The sequence below is a fragment of the Suricata suricatta genome, chromosome 9 (genome assembly GCF_006229205.1).
Source record: "Suricata suricatta isolate VVHF042 chromosome 9, meerkat_22Aug2017_6uvM2_HiC, whole genome shotgun sequence".
Lineage (NCBI taxonomy): Eukaryota > Metazoa > Chordata > Mammalia > Carnivora > Herpestidae > Suricata > Suricata suricatta.
Genome location: NC_043708.1, coordinates 32,415,143 through 32,438,896, shown reverse-complemented (window position 1 = coordinate 32,438,896; position 23,754 = coordinate 32,415,143). Strand labels below are relative to the sequence as shown.

General features: G+C 49.8%; 1 protein-coding gene across 5 annotated transcripts in view; it reads right to left on the bottom strand.

The window, feature by feature from the left end:
- Positions 1 to 360: 360 nt before the first annotated feature.
- Positions 361 to 23,754, bottom strand: part of TMEM229B (transmembrane protein 229B) — a 39,868-nt gene continuing 16,474 nt past the window's right edge. For 2 of the 5 annotated variants that reach the window (XM_029951430.1, XM_029951431.1), the window contains exons 2-3: positions 15,978 to 16,159; positions 361 to 4,083 (exon numbers count right to left, since the gene is read on the bottom strand). In XM_029951430.1, the coding sequence (XP_029807290.1) occupies positions 3,562 to 4,065 (504 nt within the window). In that variant the 5' untranslated portion in view covers positions 4,066 to 4,083; positions 15,978 to 16,159 and the 3' untranslated portion in view covers positions 361 to 3,561. Of the gene's footprint in view, positions 4,087 to 15,977; positions 16,160 to 17,582; positions 17,652 to 23,754 lie in introns of those variants that run through there. The other 3 variants (XM_029951432.1, XM_029951433.1, XM_029951434.1) reach the window with 3 other exon arrangements.

The following is a 23,754-nucleotide window of genomic DNA, read 5'->3' as shown; positions in this document are numbered from 1 at the left end:
TGTGTTTCAAAAGGAGCTCATCTCCTGGACAGACGCAGCCAGCCAGTAGCCAACTTGCTTACTGCCCAAGCCTCCCTGTCTGCTTTGTAACCTAGGACTAAAGAACGGCCAGATTATGGACCATATTCTCCCGGTGAGGAGTGGAGGGGTGGGCAGAGAATTCAGGTTACCAGGAGGGTCAGAGCAGAGATAGTGAAAAGGACTGTCAGGGGATGCCACCTGCCCTCCCCACACAGTGGCTCCGCGTAGCAGCTCTCTTGGTTCAAGACAGTGTCACCACATAGTAGGAGGGGCTTGGTCTCCAGCAGCCCCTAGAAAAGGGGCTCCAAAATAGAAGAAACAGAGATGGATCAGAGCCAGTCATGGAACACAAACACCAGTATATTTGATGTGCACGAATATGAAAAGGAAGAGACAAAGAGACCAATGGAGACAGACCAGGCAATGGGTGCACAAACCAGTCGTGTGTCCTTCTGAAGAGCTGCAGCAGTTGGGAGACAGTCCCCCCCCACTTTGAAGGTGGGAGAGCAGGGACCTGTAGCTCCTCCAGGTCTGGGGTGGCTTCAGGGTGGAAGGTACTCTCCCTGCCTTCACCACAGCTCAAGGGCTGGACCTCTCTCCTTTCTGAACTCCCCGTGATGATGTCTGCACAACCCAGAGCTTCATAAAGACAGATTCTCAGGAACTGACCCATTCAGTGCTGCCTCCCTAAGGAGACCCATGCAGAGAGTGGGGGGCTAGGACAGGAGATTTCATGGACAACCCCTATGTATTATTGCTGTAAATAAGCATAGGCCATTGTGACTCACTGGCGTCAGAGGGGACAGGGCACAAGGGACAAGATGCCTGGAAGACATCAGAAGTGGTTCAACCATGCAGGGCAGCACATGGTGATCTGTAACTCGTAAATGCTGCCATGTCCAGTGGAGAGAGGCCCAGGACACCAGAGGTTAACAAACAGCAAGCAGACTCTTCCTGCCAGCACCCCAACTGACAGAGCAGGGGTGCCTGGGCACTAAGGGATTAGGGCCCTGAAGATACAAAAAAAAAAAAAAAAAAAAAAAAAGCAAGAGTTGAAGTCAGAACTACTCCTGGTGAATTCTGAGCCTTCATACCCTGAGCTCTCGCCCTGGATCACTGCCTCCCTTTACTGGGTACCCTGTGCCCTACGAGGGACAAGAGCCACAGGGCACCTGGATGAAGCAGAAAAACAGTGTTCTGTACATGTCAGGCAGGCAGGTTTACTGCGAGACTTCCTGTACTTGGGAGTTTGTAGGGCCCAGAGAAAAGATGGTGCCAGGGAATGCCCATGAGGCAACATCTGGAGTGGCCAGACCCGACAGGCCATCCAAGGGCTTTCTCTGACTGAGAGAATTATGGAGGCCCTATGCTGGCAGACATCAACAAGCTGACCACAGATTTGGTCATGGCAGGGGAGGGCGAAGGTGGGTGGTGTGGCCTAAGGGCCACATGGGGGACCTGGAAGAGTGTTGGGGTCCAGAAAACTAGGATATCACAGATTTAAGGGAGAAGGCCAAGGAAATAATTTCCCAGAAGGAATAGGGAAGCCAGATGATATTTTCCCTCTAGAATGCCTTCCACCTGTAGATGGGAACCTGAATCTCCGGATGCCCCAAAGCCCTGGGACTGGGGCCACAGCAAAATCAAAGTTCTGGCCCTTGCAGAATGTATTTCATGCCTGGGTTTGAGGAGCCTGGCCAGGACACAGTGGCTAGAAAATGCCTTCATCCTGTCCTGGATAGGGTTAACTGCAGAAAACAGCTCTGCCAAAGGCAGTCTCCCAGCCTTTCCCCCAATCCAGGACACCACTCCTGCCCATCCCCAGCCCACCAGCCCTGGCTCACAAGCTGGCTGGTGCTGTCTGCACAGTCTCGGAGGAGCAGCACAGCAAGGAAGAGCAGATTCTCTCCACAGGTGGTATTATCACTTTTTAATGATCCATAAAAAAGGAAGGCTAGTTTCTATCTAAGACTTCTAGTGTGGTCAGGAAGAGACCATGTACCATGGCATTGGCTGCATTCTGATGGACCTCTCCCCTCAGGGAGGAGGGCGGAGCCAGAAGTGGGCTGGAGTGAGGACTTCACCTATCCACTGTCAGCAATGGACCTGTCACAGGGGAGGGGGATGGGCAACCAAGATGACAAAGCCCATGATCCTGGCAGGGTTAATACTGTTTAAGGAGTAAGCTCAAAGTGTCAGTCAGCCTTGCTGGAGGGGTGGGAAGGGGGTAGCCCTGAGGTTTTGCTGCAGGGCTGGAGCTATGGCAGAACCAGCTGACCCCTTCCCACTAAGGATGCTCCAAAGGCCCTCTCAAAGCTGAAAGGCTGTCTTTTCTCCCTCACTTATTCTCCATGGGTCTCCCAACACTGGATTCCTGCTCCTCCATCCCCTAGAAAGCTTGCTTGCCCGACTGGCTTGAAAAGAAACCAGATGCTTTTATCACAACTCCACCCTCCCCTAAATTGATTTGTCTCTAGGTCCCCATTGTGGATCTGGGGCAGGCCCATCTTGGCCTGCGTGTTGGGGAAGGGTCTCATTCAATTTTAGCTGGGCCACTGAGGGGAGGGGGCACAGAGAAGAGCACCGGGGCACTGCCACAGTCCACCAAGACAGGTGGGGAGGTGTAAAAAGGGAACTTCCCAGTCATCAGGCCAGCATAAATAGTGGAGGGAAGGCTGCAAGAGGGTGGGTGGGGTCTGTCTCAGGGTTCTATCTCTGGCAGCTGCTGTGTTGGCCAAGGATTTGGGGAGGGGAATGGGTGGGGATGACTGACATGGATAAAGGGGCTGCTAGTGGTAAAAGCCTTGAAAATAAAAGAGAAAAGGGGGGAAACGCCACCGAACACACAGGGATTGAAACCTCCAAAAGCCCAAGGTTGGTGGGAATCCAGCACCAGGGGGTCCCCCAGAAGGCCAAGGGAGCGTTAGAGCCCTGGGGGAGGGGAAAGGAGCCAAGGGAAGGCCTCCAGCCCTGGCAGACCAGCACTACTGCCAAGCAGCCTCTTGGCTGCTCAGTCTGTCCTTAGGCTGCAGCTCAGCAGGCCCCCGGGGAGGTATTGGTTGCAAGCAAGCACCTGAATATTGCCTAATGGAACCAGCCAAAGCCCAACTTAAACCACGTGAGAGGAGAGAGGAGGCCATGCAGCAGCCCAAAGCCTCCTCAGGTCTTGCTTTCCATCTTCTGCCCCATTCTCAGAGTCCCTTAGCCAGGACAGGGCCTGCTGCTTCCAAAGTCACCCAGGTGGTCCAGTCGCTGCTCAGCCACAGGCCTCTGGCTGCCAGCCTCTGAGCTGGGTAGAGATCCATAGACCCATCCGAGAGACCCCGGGCTACCTCGACACTCGCCCCCCACACCTGGCCCCGCTCCCGGCCCTGCTCACAGTGGAGGGCGAGGGGGTGCCGAGTGTGCCCTGGGGGTCTAGAAGGCTGAGGCCGGACCAGGGCCAGGGCTTGTGCTGTTCAGAAGACGTAACCCCACCAGCTTGGTACCTCTGTCCACCAGGTCCATGAGAGTGCCCCGGACCCCACCCACCAGCCCCATTCAGTCGGTCTTGACGTGGCCGTTGGCCATCGCCAGAGGGCCACTGGGCTCCCCGGGCTCGGCGTCCTTGTCAAAGCGGAGGCGGAGGGTGTTGCGGATGATGAACTGCTCCATGATAAGGGACCCGCAGAACCAGGGCACGGCGTACTCCAGGGTGATGAGGCCCATGAAGTCAAAGTCGAACTGGGAATAGTCCCAGGGACAGGCGTTGAACTGGCGCAGGATGAAGCCGGTGGTGAACTCCCATAGGTAGGTCCAGAGAGTGTAGATGAGGCAGCGCACCAGCAGCGGGCAGCGGCCGCGCAGGCGCAGGTACATGCGCTCCACGATGAGGATGGAGGTGCCGTAGATGAAGAGCGCCCACACGCTCGTGACCCCAGGGAACTTCCAGTTAAAGTTCACCACGAACTCCCAGGCCGCTGTGAACATCACCTCGCAGAAGTAACCATGGATGGCATACAGGTACCAGCGGGACAGCGCCGTCAGGGGCTCGGCAGATGCCATGGTGCCGAGTGGGGCTGGCTGCTGGGACACAAGGGAGACAGGTGAGGGAGGGAGTGAGCCCTTCTCCTGCCTCCCCACGCCCAGCGCAGATCTCTGCTTTGACCAGGCCGGAGGGGATTCCAACCCTGCCTCCACCTTTCTCTTTGGATACCATATTTTTGACCCTATGTCATGTTCATTCCTTTATTCCCTATTCCTCACCTTAGCCAGGTAGGCATGAGAAATGAAAGAAAGAAAATTAAAAGCTCCACTGGCTTCCTCCGACAGCCCTATTCAAATACTATTGGAAGGAGGTATCTCCTACACTCCCTAAATGTTGTTTGATATCTGTGGTCAGTGGAAGAGCTGACTGTCCTGGCCTGCCAGTCAACCCCACTTCTAGACTACCAGCTGATTTCTCATCAGGCTCATCCACTGGGGTCACCATCTCTTCCTCCACTTCTTTTCAAACAGCTCCACATCATTCATATTTCTGAAATCTTTCCAAGCAACCTGTCACATTTTTCTTGTGTGTGTATTAGTTAACATATACATAACATGGACCGTGTTAGCCATTTTTAAGTGTACGGTTCAGTGGCATTAAGTACATTCACACTGTCACCACCATGCATCTCCAAAGCTTTTTCATGATCCCAACCTGAAATTCCAAACCCATTGAACACTAACCTCCACCCGCTCCCCCACACCTGGTAACCACCATTCTACTTTCTGTCTCTATGAATTTGACTACTCTAGTTACCTCTTTTAAGTGGAAATATATGGCATTTGTCCTTTTATGACTGGTTTATTCCACTGAGCATCGTGCCCACAAGGTTCATCCATGTTGTAAACATATGTCAGAATGTTCTTCACTTTTTAAGGCTGAATAATATTCATTCCATTGTGATCTAGCTATTTAGATGTACCACATTAAAAACCATTTATTTTTGAGAGAACATGAGCAGGGGAGGGGCAGAGAGAGAAAGGGAGACAGAATCTGAAGCAGGCTCCAGGCTCCGAGCTGTCAGCACAGAGCCTGACATGGGGCTTGACTGGGGAGGTGGGCTTGATTCAAGGTTTGAACTCACTAGACAAAAGATCATGACGTGAGCCAAAGTCAGACCCTTAATCCACTGAGCCACCTAGCTGCCCGCTTTTTCACATTTTATTTATCCATTTGTCCACGAATGGGTTGCCTCCACTTTTTGGCTCTTGTGAACACTACTGCTATGAACATGGATATACAGATATCTGTTCTCGTCCCTGCTTTCAATTCTTTTGGATTATACCCAGGAATTTAACCCAGGAATAGAATTGCTGGATCATATGGTGATTCTATGTTTGTTTTCTTTTTTTTTCTTAGTTTTCTAAAATGTTTTATTTATTTTTGAGAGAGAGAGAGAGAGAGAGAGACAGCATGAGCAGGGGACAGACAGAGAAGGAGACACAGAATCCAAAGACAGGCTCCAGGCTCTGGGCTAGCTGTCAGCACAAAGCCCAGTGCAGAGCTCGAACCTACAAACCGTGAGATCATGACCTGAGCCGAAGTCGGATGCTTAACCGACTGAACCACCCAGGCAGCCCTTCTACGTTTATTTTCTGAGGAATGGCCTTGCTGTTTTCCACAGCAGCTGTACCATTTACATTCCCCACATACTCAAGGATTCCAATTTCTCCACATCCTTGCCAGCACTTTATATTTTGGCTTTTTGGTGATAGCCATCCTAATGTGTTTAAAGTGGAAGCTCGTTGTGGTCACATTTGTCTTTAACTGCTCCATTAAGTGGGTTTTGGTGTTAGTTTCAATGTTGAAAGGAAACCAGTGGGCTGACAGTCCTCTCTACTTCTTATTCCCTTCCTCTCCTCTCTTCTCAACCCCACCAGTCTTTAATGCCCCATCCTGCTTCCCTAAAGGCTGGCCTAACCCCCAGGCCTTTCTACTTCCTCCTTGCCCTCCATCAGTGACTATCTGGATGACTCAATTGGCCCTTTCTCCAATGCCACCTTGTTTGCTGTTATAAGGCATATGCCCTCTAACCCAGCTAGTTAGTACACACGAGCTAGCCTTGACACAGGACTCTCTGGAATAGGCACTCTCTAAACAATGTATGTTTGGGTGTGTGTGTATGGGGGGGGGGTGTAGTTCAGTGCTGCATCAGGAATGGGAAGGCAGAACATAAAGCATGCATCCCAGCTCTGCCAGCTGCCAGTGGACACCAGGCTTGACACCTCTGTCAAGGTGGGAGAGGGGACAGAGGTTAACAAGATGCATCTGCAATCTGCCTGCTTGTCTGGGAATCCCAGCCTCATCTTTCAGCTAACACAGACCGAGTCACAATCAATACCCACCTCAGTACCCTCTCTTGTGGATTGTTTTGTGGTCTTCCAAGAATTTCCATTCACATTTTGTCATTGGTTCTTACAAAATTAAGATTCATGTGAATGGCAGGTAGTTTAACTCCCATTTTTTAAGAGAGACAGTTGGGGCTCAAAGAGAGGTCATTTGCCCCATACTCCAGGGCCAGTAGATGGAAACGCCAAGGCTAGGATCCACATCTCCTGGTTTCTGCTTCAGCACCATTCCCCCTGCACACTACTGCCCATCTCCTTGACATGTGTGCCTGTTGGCACTCCCCTCCTCAAAAACATTCAGTGGCCCCCCATTACTAATGAAATGCCACAGCATTCTTGGCCTGGCATTCAAGACTCACCAGGATCTCATGCCAGCCTACTTTTTCAGCCTCATTCTCACAGGCCAGCTCTCCCAGTCTTCCCTCCCCTCCTTGCAGATCCTATCCATGTGTTTCCTGTGCCTTCTCTCACCTCCATGAGTACAAACCCAGCTTCCAGGTTACCTTCAGAACAAAATCTTTTTCATCCTCCCTTCCCCTACTGAATAGCCATAGCACTCTCTCTTTTCTTGGTCCAGATGATTTCCTGTTTCATTATGTTGATAACGTTCAGTCTCTATCCAGATGTCTTTCCTATGTTCTACACCTCTGTATTCCACTCCTTCCTGCATACCTCCCCCCAAAATGTCCTATAGGTACCTCAAACTCCTTTCCTAAATCAGGCTCATTATCTTTTCCCCAAAACTTGTCTTCCTCCTGTGACCCCCACTTTGATTAAAGGAACCACCAAGCACCCAGTTAGCAGCCAGAGGCTCTAGTGTCATGCTAACTTCCTCGGCTGCTTCCCCACTTGAACATGAACTCCCAGAGAATAAGTACTTTGTCCCTCTAGTTCAGTACTGCATCCCCAGTGCCTAGAATAGTGTCTCACACACAGCATTCAATTGAAAAAACAAAAAAGACATTTCTTGATAGTTTGTAATTGTGACTTAAGTCATTCCAAAACTCAGTGGCTTCAATCAACTCTCATTTATTACTACAGCTTGTGTGTCTATGGGTTGGGAGATGTTGCCTGGCCCCGATTATCAGACTGCTGGTCCTCTGACAGTTCTGTCCTCTCCTTGGCTCTGATCTACTTGTCTCTCATCCCAGGCATGCTTTCTCATGGCAAGGGCAGAAGCACGTGAACGAGCAAGCCCTACTGCACCAGTGCTTTTCAAGACTCTGGTTAAGTCATGCCCACTAACATCTTCTTGATCAAAGCAAGTCACATGGCAAAGTCACCAAGTCAGCCATTACCTCCCGTCCTTTCCACCACTTAAATCATCTCTTCCTCTTCACTCCTCTTTCTCATTGCTGCTGCTCTGCTTCAAGCTGTCACCATCTCTCACCTCGATGCCTCCAGTCGTCTCCCAGCTGGTTTCCCCCCTTGCCTATTCCTTTCCAATCCACTCATCACACTTAGAAAGAGCATGTAGGGGGCGCCTGGGTGGCTCAGTCGGGTAAGTATGCAACTTCAGCTCAGGTCATGATCTCACAGTTCATGAATTTGAGCCCTGTGTCGGGCTCTGTGCTGACAGCTCAGAGCCTGGAGCCTGCTTCCGATTCTGTGTCTCCCTCTCTCTCTGCCCCTCCCCTGCTAGTGCTTTGTCTCTGTCTCTCAAATAAACATTAAAGAAAAAATTTTTGTAAAAAAAAGAGTATGTAGAAACAGTAATCTTTCTCAAAGGCAAATTCGATCTTTCTCTCCACGTAAGGCCTATTAGTGGATCTTTACCATCTACACAGTAAGGCTCGAACCCGTAGGGATGGCTGGCAAAGCCCTTTATGAGCCACCTCTGCCTCAGATCTTGTCCTCTGGATCTTCTCATTACTGCTTTTGCTACCTGGGGTGCCTTTCCCAACTGCTACTGCCACCACCACCCCCAACCCATTGCCCATGAGCCCACAATCTTCCTTCAAGGTCTAGCTCCTCCTCTGTGAAGACTTTCCTAAACACAGCCAATTCCAGAGCTATCTGCTGTCCTGTCTGTCCACCTCTGCACCCAGTTCACTTCTGTGACCACAGTTAGCACTGCTTTGCCATGCACCAGTGGCCCCTTGATGAATGTTTAATATAATGTTAAGAGGAAAAAAGCAGGACTCAAAACTAAATGATTAATATGATTTTGATTTCGCAAAAGCCTACATACCTGTAAAAGAAAAAAAAAATCAGCCATAATCATCTCTGGAGGGTGATGTCACAAGTGATATTTATTTCCTTTTTAAAACTTCTCTGTATCATCTAAAATTTTTTTCTACCAAGTATGTATAAACTTTTACAATAATAAATTTTATCTTAAAACCATTTGTTGTATGGATATGGATTAATCATCTCTGTGCCTTGTACAGAGAAGCTTGCTCAACAACCTTGCCGGACAAATGAACCTAAGAAGGCCTGGAGTCCTGTAAAGTAACTGCAAGCTGTTCCCTCCTGAGCCATCACCACCAACAAACTGTGACTCACCGGTTTGAATAGCATGAAGTGGCTAAGCCCAGGGGTCCTAGACTCTAACTTCCTGGGTTTTCAAACTGGATGTACCCTTCATTGTGGGGTCTAGGACATGTTCCCAGACCTTTCTGTGCCGCCATTTCCTTATAAATAAAGGGAGCATAATAAGAGTAACTACTTCCGAGGAGGACGATAAGGATGGGAGCTAAGAGACACTACTGAAATTACAGCAAAAACTCAAGAAAGTGTGGCTGTCACTTCTGGCACAGAGCCGGGCTGCCTGGTCAGCTTCTCCCACTTTTTGTGCCACCTCCTACCTGAGGTGGGCCATTCTGCCCCTGCCTCACTAGCGGTTGGGCAACCTTCTTTGCTAAGCAGGTCAGGTCTTCACCTCCACCCAGAGCACAACCCAGCAGCCAAGCAACCCTGTGAAACCAATAACCACACACAGCCCATGGGGGAGCAAAGGCTGAGCTGAGAGGGGGCCAGGCGAACTTCCAGCCTCTGTGCAGCTGGGGAGGTTTAATGAAAGGGGAGGGGCCTCAGAACTAGATCTCTGAGGTCCAGGCTGGAAAAGGGTGGAATGAAACGACCAGCCCTCCTGACAAGCTTCTCATAACCTAATTTTATCCTGAACCCCCAGTAGACTGTTAGACCCCCTGAGTGGGAGAGAACAGATTCAAGCTCCAAGGAAATTCACTGAGAATGAGGAGGGGCCCATGACCTGAGGCAGGCAGGGTTACAGTGGCCTGGAAAGCACTCTGCCTCCTGACCAACTCAGACCCCCCTGAACTTAGATCTGTCCACCTGACCTGCACTCGCACCTCTGGCCCCTCTGGCCCACAGGATCCTGTTCCCTGATACAGCTAGTGGGGTCCTCTCCGGTCAGCCCCTACCTTGATGCTGACTTTGAAACCCTGCTCTCCTTGCCCCATGGGCTCATCTTTAGAAATGGCCAAGGGTGGTATCCTGGTCAGTAACAACTCAGGGGGTCCAGTCACACCCCCCCTGAAGCAGGTGACTTTAAGGAGCTGGACCTCCAAACCTTAGAGCAGAAGCAAGCAAGAACAAAGGAGTAGCTGTTAAACGGTGGAAGGAGGGCAAGATGTTGAGCAGAAGAGAGGACTGGGAAGAGAACAGGGTGAGCCCAAGGCCTGAATTCCATTTCTGGAACCTTCCATAACTGGAAGACCATGGGTAGGCAGAGGGGAAGCATACCTAGGCCAGGTCAGGCTGCATCTGTGGGGTTTTGCCAGAAGAACAGGCCTAGTCCAGTGAGACAAACCGGGGAAACTGGAAATCCTGGCTGGGGCCAGGAGATGGGGATGAAGACAGAGAAAGTGGATGTGAGACAGTGTCATCAGACAGGATGACAGCTCACACCCATGGTGGCACCAACACTAACATTAGAGGCAGCACTGACTTGGTGGATTTGCAAAAGTCCACTCCCTGAACCCACTGCTAATACTCACAGGAGTTGTGCTTAAACTTTGAGCTGGGACAGGCTTCCCGACCCTCGGCTGGCCCAACAGACCCCTATCCCTGCCCAGGCTTCCCCCCACCCGAGCCCTTTCCCCACACTCTTCCAGTACCTCCTTGCTCAGCACTGGGAGCAGAGCCCTGGGAAGGCCTGCGTCAGGAAGAACCAGCAGCGCACTGGACGTTGTCTCCTGGTGACAAACACAACTATCCTGAGGACCAAGACACAAACACAGGACGGCCCAGGAAAGAAAACCCAAGGTGAAGTGGAGAGCGTGGGCAAGGATGAAAACAGGAGAAAAGAATTTGGAGAGCTGTGGACGGTTTCACAAGCAGGATATGGGGAACAACACTCACCTACAAGAGCCTTCATATTTGTTGATAAAAGGGCCTGGGAGTACAGAGTTCCAGGGCCAGAATTCAAGGTGACTTGTTGAAACAGGGCACTGCCCCCTCAAGGGGACAGGTGATAGATGACTTTGTGGGGAGGGGTTCAAAGTTTTATTCCCCAGGAATATCTTACCACCTTCCAGAACCTACTGAGCTGTTCCCAAGGCAGAGAGCATAGCAAGTTGAGAGGAGCAAAGAGTCTAAGACAGGCTGAAGGCAAAACCAGATAAGGCAACTTTGGTTTTACTCAAAACTCTCACCTTGTTCCAGGAAGTTAAGGTGCCACAACATAATGACTCTGAGAATTTCTATCCAGAGGAGCATCTTTTTTTTTTTCCAGAATTTTTTATTTTAATGTTTTTAATTTATTTTTGAGACAGAAAGAGACAGCACAAGCATGGGAGGGTCAGAGAGAGAGGGAGAGAGAGAATCCTAAGCAAGCTCCAGGCTCTGAGCTAACTGTCAGCACAGAGCCCAACGCGGGGCTCGAACCCATGAAGCATGAGATCATGACCTGAGCCAAAGCTGGACCCTTAACCGACTGAGCCATTCAGGTGCCCCCAGAGAAGCATCTTGATAGAAAATCAGGATTCTCCTTTCATGCCACCGGGCTGGGCAGGCCTTCACCTCATTACCAGGCCTCGTTTACCTCATTTACTTCCCCATTCCCAGGCACCAAAATTGCTACAGTTCTGTGTGCTATGGAGAGGCACAGCCCTTATAGGGGGCCCCTGAGAGCAAATGGGGGGGGGAGGACTCTGAGTCCAGCCCCCTGGTAGGCTCTGTGCTGGAGGTGAGTGGAATCAATGAGCGGTGGGCAGGTGTCCTAACATCTGGGTGAAAGATGCAAGGTGTGAAACAATCCTGAGCTTTCCACCGCAGTTGTCAAGCTGGAGGGGTGAGGGTGGGAGGAACACATGGCTTGTTTCAGGGCCAGAAAGGAAGCAAGCAGAGCTTGCTAGCCCGCTTCCACAACCCAGTTCCACCCTTTCTTGCTATGGGCATCTTCCAGGAAAGCTCTTTGGGATGGTCCTCCCAAGTCACAGTAATAGTCAGGCACTCTTCTCAGCACTTACCATGTACTAACTCAGATAATATTCTACCCTATTTTATAGATGGGGCAATTGAGGAAGAGAAAGTCTTAATAAACACAGCTACAAAAGGCAGAGCTAGGATTCAACCCCAACAAGTCTTGCTCCAGAGCCTTCATTTCCAATCAGCACGCTGCACTGCCTCTGAAGCTGACTACAGGCTTCTCTATAGGCACCACCATTTTCTGAGTTTCTGCTAGGCTAGGACGGTATATGGAGAGACAACAGGAAGCAAGAGGGAGGTAAGCCTCGCATCAGTGAAGCCTAGAACAGGTGTCAGAGCTATTGTAGGCTCTCAGCATATTCTGAGAGGCCAAACTCTGCCAAGATCCACACAAGGATCCTCTAGGGTCATAGCTGAGCCTCACAGGACCACGGTAGCAGCCACCTCTGACGGCCTCAAGGGATGTGCCATTCAAAGACCTTTCACCAAGACACACATTGGTCCTGGTCAGGCCACCCTGACTGCCAGCCCACCCTAATGTGGCTGGGAATCTCAGATGGCCCAGCCCTGCCATGGACATTTGGCCAAGAGCAGCAACCAGCAGAAGCCTGGTGCCTGGAGCAGCACCAGGGAGAGTGTCAGGAGCAACCATTCCACACAGAGCAGCAGGCCAGAGAGGATTCTAGAGGGCCTCAGATGCTAAGCAAATCCCAGCTGACAGGTGCAGGGGGGCAAGTGGGCCTGGGGAACACAGTCAGCCTGGCACAGAGGTTCCCCCAGGGCTGGGCAGTGAAGGGCACCCAGCAGGTGGGGCTCTGAGAGTGTAGCCTGCAAGGCTCCAGACCTCACTTGGCTGCTTCTCTATTGTTATTCAAATCTCAGCTCAACCGTCACCCCAGAGACCTTCTCTGGTCTCCACTTCAAAATAGCCTTCCCATCACTGACATCATCCTGTTTCCTTCCTCCAGCACTTTCACTTTCTGCTATTTTGCTGCCAGTTTGTTGTCTATCTCCTCCAACTAGAAAGAATGCCCCCTCCATGAGGGCAGGAGCCCCGTCTTGTTCACTGCTGGGTTCCCAGTGCCTACAACAGTGCCTGGTGATAAGACCCACTAATACTTGTGGCATGAATGAATAAATGAATGAATGAGCCCACACAGGCACAGGCTCTATAAACACTGATAAGAGCAGGTATAAACAGCTAGCTGGCTCAGCCTTTCTCTTCTCCCCTGTCTTGGGAGATACAGCCTTTTTAAAGTTTCAATGCTAACATTTAAAAATATCTTTATTATTTATCCTGATTAGAAAAGTCACATGTGCTCACACCTGAAATTTAAAGATTACAGAAAGGACTGGCCTAGAAAGTAAAAGTCTTCCATCACCCCACATCTTAGAGAAAGTTACTGTTAATGGCATATTATGTATTCATCTGGATTTCATTTAGCTTTAAAAGAAGCAAATCCATGCACCATAGAAAGAAAAGGAATTCCTAATTCCACCAATCCAGCAGCCACTATCATTTCTCCCTTGTAATTTTTTCTCATGTGTTTATTTTACAGGTTGCTTTAATGTACTTATTCTGTAACCTGACATTTTCACTATTATATCATAATCATTTTCCCCAACTGTTAATATTGCTTATGTTCTCCTTATTATAATGGCTGTGTGATATTCCACCAGGTGGAACACTATAATTTACTTAGCTTAGATGCTCAAAAAAGAGAGACAAATTGTTTCCCATTTCCACTATTACAATGACACCACAAGAAACATCTTTTCTATGCCTGTAACAAAAGAATTCAGCCTTTTTCTTATGTAGGACTAAAACCTAAGAAAATATTTCTTCTTTTTTTTTTAAATAGGCTCCATGCTGGGCATAGAGCCTAACATGGGGCTTGACCTCACAACTCTGAGATCAAGACCTGAGCTGACCAAATGTTCATCAATGATGAATGGATAAAGATGTGGTATAAATATACAATGGAATATTACTCAGCCATCAAAAGGAATGACCTCTTGCTATTTCCAATAACGTGGATGGAACTGGAGTGTATTATGCTAAGTGAAATAAGTCAGAGAAAGACAAATGTCATATGATTTCACTCACATGTGGAATTTAAGAACAACACAGATGAACAGATGAAGGGAAGGAAAAATAAGATAACAGAGAGGAAGGCAAACCTTAAGAGACTTTTAACTATCAAGAACAAACTGAGGGTTGATGGAAGTAGGCAGGTGAAGGATGAGCTAGATGGGAGGTCAGTATTAAGGAGGGCACTTGTTGTGATGAGCACTGGGTGTTACATGTAACTGATGAATCACTAAATTCTACTCCTGAAACCAATACTAAACTACATGTTAACTAACTTGAATTGAAATAAAATCTTGGGGGCACCTGGGTGGCTCAGTTGGTTAAGTGTCCAACTTCAGCTCAGGTCACGATCTCACAGTTTGTGAATTTAAGCCTCACATTGGCCTCTGTGCTGAGAGCTCAGAGCCTGGACCCTGCTTCCGATTCTGTGTCTCCCTTCCTCTTTGCCCCTCCCCCACTCACATTCTGTCTCTCTCAAAAATAAACATTAAAAATTTTTTACAAATAAAATCTTAGAAGAAAAAAAGACGAATAATTAATAAAAAAAAATAATAAAGACCTGAGCTACGATCAAGAGTTGGATGCTTAACTACTGAGCCACCCAGGTACCCCTTAAAGAAAGATTTCTTAATGAATAATTCCAGAAATGGGATCACTGGACTGAAGGGTACAACACTCGTAGGGGTGATGGTGTAGACTGCCCTGGAGAATTCTGTATTACGTGGGGGAATAGGCCTCTGGTTTGAGCCACCGTGTTCCCACAGTGGCCTCTGCGGCCATCTCTGCACCCCCACCTCCCTCCCACAGTTCAGGCTCACACTACCCTGGCTACAAATCAACGTCCTGAAAGACCCTCCAACCACAAACTGATTTTGCAAGTGCAGGCAGAGTGAAAACTAAATGCTAGCCCTGAGTTTTAAACTCTCATTGGCACTAAAATCCACAACTGCCTACAGCTGAGAAATACCTAGTTACCCCTTTCCCTCTCCACAAGTTCCTGCGTGGAATCTGAGGCCCCAGGGTCCAATTTGCCAGCCCAGCAGCTCCCACAGCCTGTGCAGTCAGGAGTGTGAAGGCACCGGCTCTCCCTGGCCTGTCTTCCAGGGGAGTTCCCTGCCTGCTAGTCCCTGATCCCTCAGCAGGACCGTCTGCCCTAGGAAGAAAACAGCCCTTAGGCCAGACAGGCCCTCCGGGGCTTGGGAAGCAGCCAATGGTCTTTTTTTTTTTTTTAAGTTTATTTATTTTTGAGAGAGAGAAAGAGACAGAGCATGAGCAAGGGAGGACCAGAGAGAGAGGGAGACACAGAATCCGAGAGGCAGGCTCCAAGCTCTGAGCTGTCAGCAGAGAGCCCAAGATGGGGCTTGAACCCACGAACCATGAGATCATGACCTGAGCTGAAGCTGGACACCCAACCGAGCCACACAGGCACCCCAACCAATCATCATTTTTTAAAGCATCATCAAGGAAAAGCCAGAGGCCAAGCCTAGAAAGAAACCTTGCATGAGGATAGATGCAACTCCCCAGCTGGGGGGCCCCTTGCTCTCCGTGCAGCTTGTCCGGACTTGGGAAGAGGAGAACCTCCTCCTAACAGGCCAAAAGCAGCAGATGCCTTGCTTGTCTTGACCCTTTGGTGGCCACTTTTATGGCAGCTTAGGCACCACCAATCTCTCGCCTCCCAGTGCCCTGGGTGCTCCACCCAAGGCCTTGTGAACTGCTCATAGCATCTGAGCAGAGTCTGGAGTCCCAAACGAGGTACAGTTCTCATTGCACAGAGGTAAAGCCCGGGACCCAAAGCATCCACAGCCTACAGATAAGAAAGAGAATTTGGGAAGATGTCATCTCCTATGTGCTGGGTGTCTGACATCACTCGTGTCAGCCAATCGGGTCTGGCACAGTTTTTAGAGACCATGTGGTTATGACTCCAGCATGTGAAACGGCCTGAAACTGCTGAACACTCCCCTCCTATTCCACAACTATAGCCCTGTGACAAGCTCTTGGACAGAACACAGGCTCAGAACTAGAACATCCGGACCTGTGTCCATGCTGCCAAGGCAGGGAGCACTGGTGATCCCCGGGGAGCCTGTAACATACTCACTTATCACACCCTTGAGCGCACGACTCAGAACAGACATCAGGATCACTGTCCAGGAGTATCCCGAGTTAACCTTTCTCCAGCTGCCTGGCTGGGCCTCTGTGCCATTCTCAGCAGCGTGGGCAAGCATCAGCCCCAGGACTCAGCTGATCCTTGGCTAGTGGGTAGGCGGCTTCCATGTGTCCCTGGGAATAAAAGAAGAGGTGTTCATTAGCTTCAAGTGCTCCAGCTCCAACCTACCAGGCTAGTCGGAGGGGTAGCCTCAAGGCAAGCACTACAATTGCCCGGGCTCTGGGCTCAGCACCAGGCAGTCAGCTCACCCAGGCCACTGGGCCCCTCTCCTGGAACCTATTACCTCCTCTGTGCCATCCTGCTTGCTCAGGTCTGGTTAATCCAGCAATGACAGCCTGGGATGGATCCCGGGCAATTCACACGTGGGGCTAGGACTTAGGGCTTCTTGCACCACGAGTAAATGTGTGCACATTTGTAAATCTGAGAGGGGGTATAATTTTAGAATCCTGTGCCTTTCTCATTTAGCTTCAAATTACACTCTCACCTTCATCCTGCAGTGGCTACATCTGTTCTCAAGGGCAATCCACAACCCCAGACACGCAGGCCATTTGTTTAGCATTTGGGGAGTCAAGCACAACTACACACAGAAAAACAAGCACAGCAACAAAATGTGTGCCAGACCCTCTCCCCACAATAATCCCACCACCCTAATATTTACATCATTCTGTTTTACCACTATTATTGTTGAGGCCCTTCCTATTAACATCAATAACATAGGGGCACCCGGGTGGCTCAGTCGGTTAAGCATCCGACTTCAGCTCAGGTCATGATCTCAGAGTTATGGGTTCAAGCCCCACATCTGGCTCTGCGCTGACAGCTCAGAGTGCTGGAGCCTGCTTCAGATCCTGGGTCTCACTCTCTCTCTTTGTCCTTCCCTGGCAAGCACTCTGTCTCTTAAAAACGAATAAAAATTTTCTTTAATTAAAAAAAAAAGGACAACAAGCTGATACAAATCTGACTTTATAATGCCCCTGGCCACATACATATTTATAATATATTCCTAAGATTTGACCATTTGATAGAGATTCTGGCTTTAATATGAGCATCCTGAAGCTTCTCTGAAGACCCCTTGAGTGCAGCACCATCTGCACGAGCCCAAGGACAGAGGTCAGGTGCAAGGTGGCCCTATAACAGGACAGGGGTAGAAGCCGAGACCATTCCTCCCCACAGAGGGCCAAGCAGGGTCATCCACAGAGGCGCCACCCGAGCTGGTGCCCACAGCCAGCTTCCTCCCTGCCCATACGTCCCAGGCTCTCTGAGTTCCCTGTGCTGACAACTTGCAAGGCAGCAGGGGAGCTGAGGGGAAGTGAAAGGGCAGAATTCTCTACATGCACATGTGCTTGTGGCCCAGGAGGGTGTGCACCCCTGGGTCCCCAGCCACGCCCTGCCTCGCCGCACTGAGACAAGTGAAGGACGGAGAGCAAAGTGTAGTGGGCTGCTGTGCTCCCTGGCTCCTCCCCGGCTACTCTACCTACAGGAGCCTCAACCTTCCCCACCTTCCCGCTTCTGCCAGCCAGCCTGGCACATACCCATTACCTTGAGAAAAAGTCTTTAATGGGGCATGTCCAACACTCCCTCTACCCACAGTACCACCGTGACCCACACCCGGGGAGTTCAATCCCACCCACTAGCACTTCCCCTTCCACGGGGAGCTAAGCAGGCCACATCAACAAGCACAAGACAAAACAGAAAGAGAAACCAAAGCCCACATCCTGGCAGCACAGCCTGCCGGTTGCGGCAGGCAGCCCTGGGAGCCCGCCTGGCCCCAGACACCTCCTGCTTCCTGGTCTGCAGGCTCTTCCTCTAGGGAGCTGCTGGGGGCTGGACAAGGAGGCATTAGTCTAGCAGGGATCCCACTCCTGCCTCCAAGTGTACATGTTGTCCCCAGCCCCCACTGACACTTCCTGGCCCCTTAGAGCAGGTCCCTGGTGTAGGCCGTATGAGGCTCCTTTGTGGAACCCAGGGCCTGAACTAGAAGTTTTTGGAGTGTATGAATGTGTGAAGAGCCCTTATAGCACCTAACATGGGCAGAACTTACACTTTTTCGAGTGTATCATCTCTGATGATTCTCCCAAGACTCCTGCAGGGAGGGCAGCAATTATCACCACCCATCCCACCCCCACCCCTACCCTCCATTTTAGAGATGAAAACACTGAATCTTAAAACAATAAGAGATTAGGCCCAATCTACGCATTTGATTCAAACCCTGGTCTTCGGGCTCCAGAGTCACCCCTCTCCCGGTACGTCATGCCTCCAAGCAGCTTCCCATGCGTCTGCATGCACCTGTCCCTCATTCACTATAATCTACTTAGTCTGTCCTGTAAGCCGCTTATTTGTAAACACAAAGCCAAAGTCTGTCTGTCTAGCTTCATCAACATGCCCGGGCACTCCTCTGAGACCCGGCTGCCTCCTCATTCCTTTGTGATGCCATCCTCCTAAGCCCCCAGCTATTGCATCACTGATGTTCCCACAGGACTTTGAACATCCTTTCATTAAAACATAATGTCCCATCTTAAAGTTATTATTGTCTGTTTCTCCCTTCATGTGATGAATTCCTTGAGGCCACGGAGTTTCTTTTGGATGGACAGACAAGCAAGGTTGAGAAGGGCTCAGCTACACACTTGGGTGATTGCACCATCCAGTGTTGTCAACCAAGCAGTGATGTCTAGCATGCTTCCCTAATTTTTAGGCCACCTCATCTTGGAAGGGCTCTCTCCCACAAAGCACCATAAATATGGGTTTACAGTGGCCAGGGCTATCTTTGCAAATGAGGGAAGAAAGGATAATATTCACTCTTCTTCTCCCATCTCCAAGAGCCATCACCTGGACAGAGGGATGAGGACAGATGAATAGATGACTTGGGTGGGGATAACAGAGAAGACATATCACATGAGGAAGGCTGGAGCAGGAACAAAACATCCCAGGCATCCCAGGAGAAACTGCAGGCTCCTACGTGGGCAAGGGGCCAAGCTCCGGCTCAGGTCAGAGAATAACAATGCCTATTCTGTTATTTCTACGATGTGCTGGCACTCTCAAAAGGCACATCCAGTTTTCATGCACATAGCATTCATTTCCCAAAGAGGTTTAACCAGCAGCTGCTGGCAGGAAAGTCCCTCTGCATCATTCTCTCTTCCCCTATAACTATTTAGGGTAAGCTGGGCTTGGAGGATTGAAGCTCTACTTCTCTGACCAGAACCTAAAAACAAAACCTACCCCCACTCTCTGCCCTGTCTCCATGACCCAGAACCTAAGACCAGATCCAGGAAGCAGCAGACAAACACATCCTTTTGTTCCTCTCACTCTCCTCATCCCCAAATCTCCCCCCACCATAGGTACCAACAGAGTAAAGGAAAAAATGCCCCCATAGACCCACGGGGGAAGCCCTCTGATTACTCAAAGTGCCCTGGTTCTTCCTATGGGATGCAGAACTGCTTTTACATGTCCTGTAGTAAGACCAGTTCTGAACACAAGTGGATGTGGCAACTTCTGGAGTCAATGAAGGACTGTGCAAAGGTGCAAATGCACCTGGGTCTGCTCAGCTCCCCCAGGCAAAGACCCAGGCCCTTGGGCCTGACTGGCACACAAGAGGTTGGTGGAAATGGGAGACAGGCTGCGAACACACTCCATTTGACCCTGTCCTTCCACTCCATGCCCTCTCCTTTTGGGCTTAGGATCTGGGTTTCTCTGTCTGCCAGACATGTCACCACTCTGTCTTCTTCCTCACTTGCAGGCTACTCAGGCCCCTCACCCTCCTCTCCTTCCTTCCTTCTCCCCAACCAGCCCCACCCTTGCCTTGCCTTTCTGTGTCCCCTTCTAAACAAACCCTGACGGCCCATCCTTTACACCTTGGAAGATGGTCTCTGGCCCTGCGCCCCTCCCCTTTGCCTCCCGCCCCACCCCCTGGCACTGGGTAGCTGCTGCTTGCTGCCTGAAAGGCTGGACAGCTGCTGGCCTCTCTAATTAGCTGCCTGGCTGCCATCCCAGAGCAAGGCATGTGTTACAGTAAAGAGCTACCTCACCTCCCCTTCATCAATAATCCCCTATGCAGATCCCATCAGGCAGCAGCTGAGGGGCCCTGGAATCCTGGTCACGTGAGACCAGCAAGGTTCCTTCTGTCAGCTGGAAAAGGACAGCCAGCGGCCTCACAGCCTCACTGACTAAGTGACCAGGAATTTATCAGGGTTCTCATTATTACTGCCCATGTCCTTAGAGTGTCCTATAGGTTACCCCACACCACCCCCACACCCTTGGAGCAATGAGAACACTTCCCCTTTGTTGCCTCACGAGTAGAGCAGAAAGAAGCCCAGTGAGCCTTTTGGAGGATAAACCTGAGCTGTCTGAACAGCATGATACCCAGTGCCCTGCTTTTCACAACTTTCTATAGCTAAGCCACCTCCAGAGATTTCTAAACAACCAGAGACCCAGTCCACGAAGTCCCGTGGAGGCTAACGCGCTTATTCAAGGTGTTGTATTCCCGTGGTCAACAAATATTTATTGAGCACCTGCTGAAGGCCAGGCACTGAACTGAGTGTGAACAAGACAATGTTCTTGCCCCCTTGAAGCTCACATCTCACAGGGAGACAGACAATAATTAAGCTAGCTGACATGCTGGAATGTCCAATAGTATGCCACAAAGAAGGGGAGATGCCTGGTGAGGACAGAGAAACTGGATGTGGAGGGCATGTCTTAAACTTCTCTAAGGAGGTAGTATTTGGGCATAGATCAAAAAGATGCAAAAAAGCCTTTTTTTTAAAAAGTGATTTGTGTGTGTTTTAATGGTTATTTATTTGAGAGAGTGTGGGGAAGGAGCAGAGAGAGAGAGAGAGAGAGAATCCTAACCAGGTTCTACACTCAGTGCAAAGCCCAGTGTGGGGCTTGACCTCATGACCATGAGATCACAACTTGAGCCAAAATCAGGAGTCAGACACCCAACTGACTAAGCTACCCAGACGCTTCGCAAAGAAGCAGAAAAGCATTCCAAGCAGAGGGAACAGTAAGTAAAAAGACCCTGAGGGAGGAGCAAGCTAAAGAACAAATCCGAGAAATAGCAAGGCCAGAGCAGCTAAAGTTAGCGTAATTAGGGGGTCAAAAATTCCCTGCCCCTCATTGCAAACATCATCTGTTGGTCCCTACAGTGCCAGCTTGGCCACAGCAAAGCCCCAATTGCCAAGGGGACATGCCCGGCACACCTGCCCTGTGGCCAGGGGCTGGAAGCTGCAGGTCCTAGCCAGCTGTTTGGCAATATATTTATTAACAAATAAAGGCAAAGTGAAATCTTTTGTTGACCTATCGCCTGGAATTTCCACCTGCTTCTCATCCAGAGCATTTAAGTAACTTCACTGGGCCTTCTCCAACCTGAGTATTTCACTTTAACAAGAAAGTAAATGTTTCCTTTTCAGCTTCAGCTAGTTTGTTAAGTTTTTGTCATTTGAAATCAAGAAAACCGTAACACAAGTGATTTCTCCTCACCTGGAATATACCTTACTGGCATGAGGGTCACGTATCCGAGCACCACTTGCCCATCTCCGCTGCCGTGTAGACCAGTGGCTCTGCCCTTGCACACAGTTGGGGGCAGAACCGAGAATCAGATAGGTCAGGTGCCTAGACAGTGAGTCTGTCTCAGCAGGATGTCTATAGCTTTGGGGGCTCCAACCCTCCCTTCTGGGCGCTTCTCACACCTTGTCATTTCCCCTTTCACCTCACACGACCCTTGCCAGCAACCTAGCACACATTGACTCTCTTCTACAAATTGGACATGGGAAAACTAAGAGGCTGAAGGTGAGGTCTCAGCCAAGAACATGTAGTGCACAACTAGCTTGTTTTTCTATAAGCTCTAGAACAGCACTGTCCAATTCAATAGTTCCTTGTGGCTATTTAAATTTAAATTTACTAAAAATGAATAAAATTAAAAGTTGCATCCCTCCATTATACTAGCCACACTTCCAGTGTTCAACAGCTACATGTGGCTTGTGTCTACGATATTGGACAGTGCAGATACAGAACACTTTCCATCATCACACAAAGTTGGGTTGAGCTGCACTGCTCTGGAGCTTATCCAGGGTGACCAGAAGGCCACCAAACACACAGACCTAAAAGGCAGCTACATCTTGCTCTTGGAAAACCTTTTCTTCTGAATGGGCACGCCGGCCCTTCCTGTCTTCCTCAGGTTCAGGCCTCCATTGTAAGATCGGGGGAGGGGGGGTGAACCATCATTCCATGAAAGTCTCCATCCACTGCGACTTATATCCAAGAACCAGGAGAGGGCTCTTGGTAAATCAGGTCATCCCCTGGATCTCTGGCTATAACTCAGTCTAGGGGTGCTGCCTGGAGTGTTTAAAAAGTCCAGACTGTTTATTGGGTACCTCCTGTGTGCCAGACAGCTTCCACACAGAATCTCTTACAAGTCTGGGATGGAGGAATTAACTCAGAATCACTCAGGAGGTAAGGGAAACTCAAGGAAGTTAATGGGAAGGCCAAAGTTTTTACCAGCACTTTTTTCTATTGCACCACTCAGGGGAGATGGGGATGTGTGGACAGGAAATAGAGGACTTCATTTACCCACAGCAATGGGCTACCTACAGGTGACAGTGGGTTCTCATGGTGGACAGTCTCATGTGAGCTGCCCCTTCCAGCATTTTCAAGTCCCCCATGGCCTTAGGAGAGCTGCCTCCAAGGGTCTGCCCATGAAAGACACCACTTCAAAACCACAGGAAGGCCATAGTATAGAAGACAAGCCAGAGAAGGTGGTAGGGGTCAGAACACAGACACGTGGCATTTCTCCTGGGCTAAGAAGGGAGGGGCATGAGAAAACTTTGTTATAGGAAGCTATATGAACCATGAGTTTCTTATCTTTGCATCCCCATGTCCTGGATAAAACTCAACATATAATAGGGATTCAACATCCAAGTGCTGAATGAGGGAAAAGGCAAGGCGCAAGTACTCCAAGAATGAGGAGGCCTGGCCAAGACCAGACTGAACAGCAGATGCATTGGGGGAAAGACAGAAATGAGATGCACGGAAGGAGCTGTGACAGTTGCTGTATGCTCTACGTGTGACCCAATCTGAATGTCCCCTTTATTTAAGTAATGGCCCAGAGGAAAGGCCAGCATACCCCTGGCTCGGCCCTGACTGCAGCCAGGCACTTCGACCATGAGCTTAAGCCCGGCAGCCCAGGCCCTTCACTCAGCCTTTCGCTGGACAGCTCCATCTACTGTGAAAGCACTGAGCCTTGCAGCATGTTCAAAATATGGCTCCAAACAGCACTTAGGCAAGAGTAATTAAAGGGATGTTATCGCAGTCGGTTTCTCATTAGCCACGTAATTAGACTGCTGAAAATAATTAACATTCCTTTTGACAAAGGAAACAGAGGGCCCTTACATTCATTAGGACAACCTCAAACTAGCCTGAGGAAGGCTGAGAAGAGGACTCATCACCTTCCAGCTCTGCATAGGACAATCAGCATCAGGTAACACAGAGCAGGTGACGAGTCCTGCCTGGGGCCTGGTAGCCCCAATGAACATATTACAGATAAAAAGGAACACACTTGCATGTACTCAGAAAAAAAGAACTTGAAGGAAATGCATGACTGTATCACGATGGCAGGGCCAGGGGCATATGCCTGCCTCCCCCAAGGACCCAGGAAATGACAGAAGAGACATTTTCTAGGAAGAGTAGCCCAGAAAACAAGAAGGAGTGATATGGGGTCATT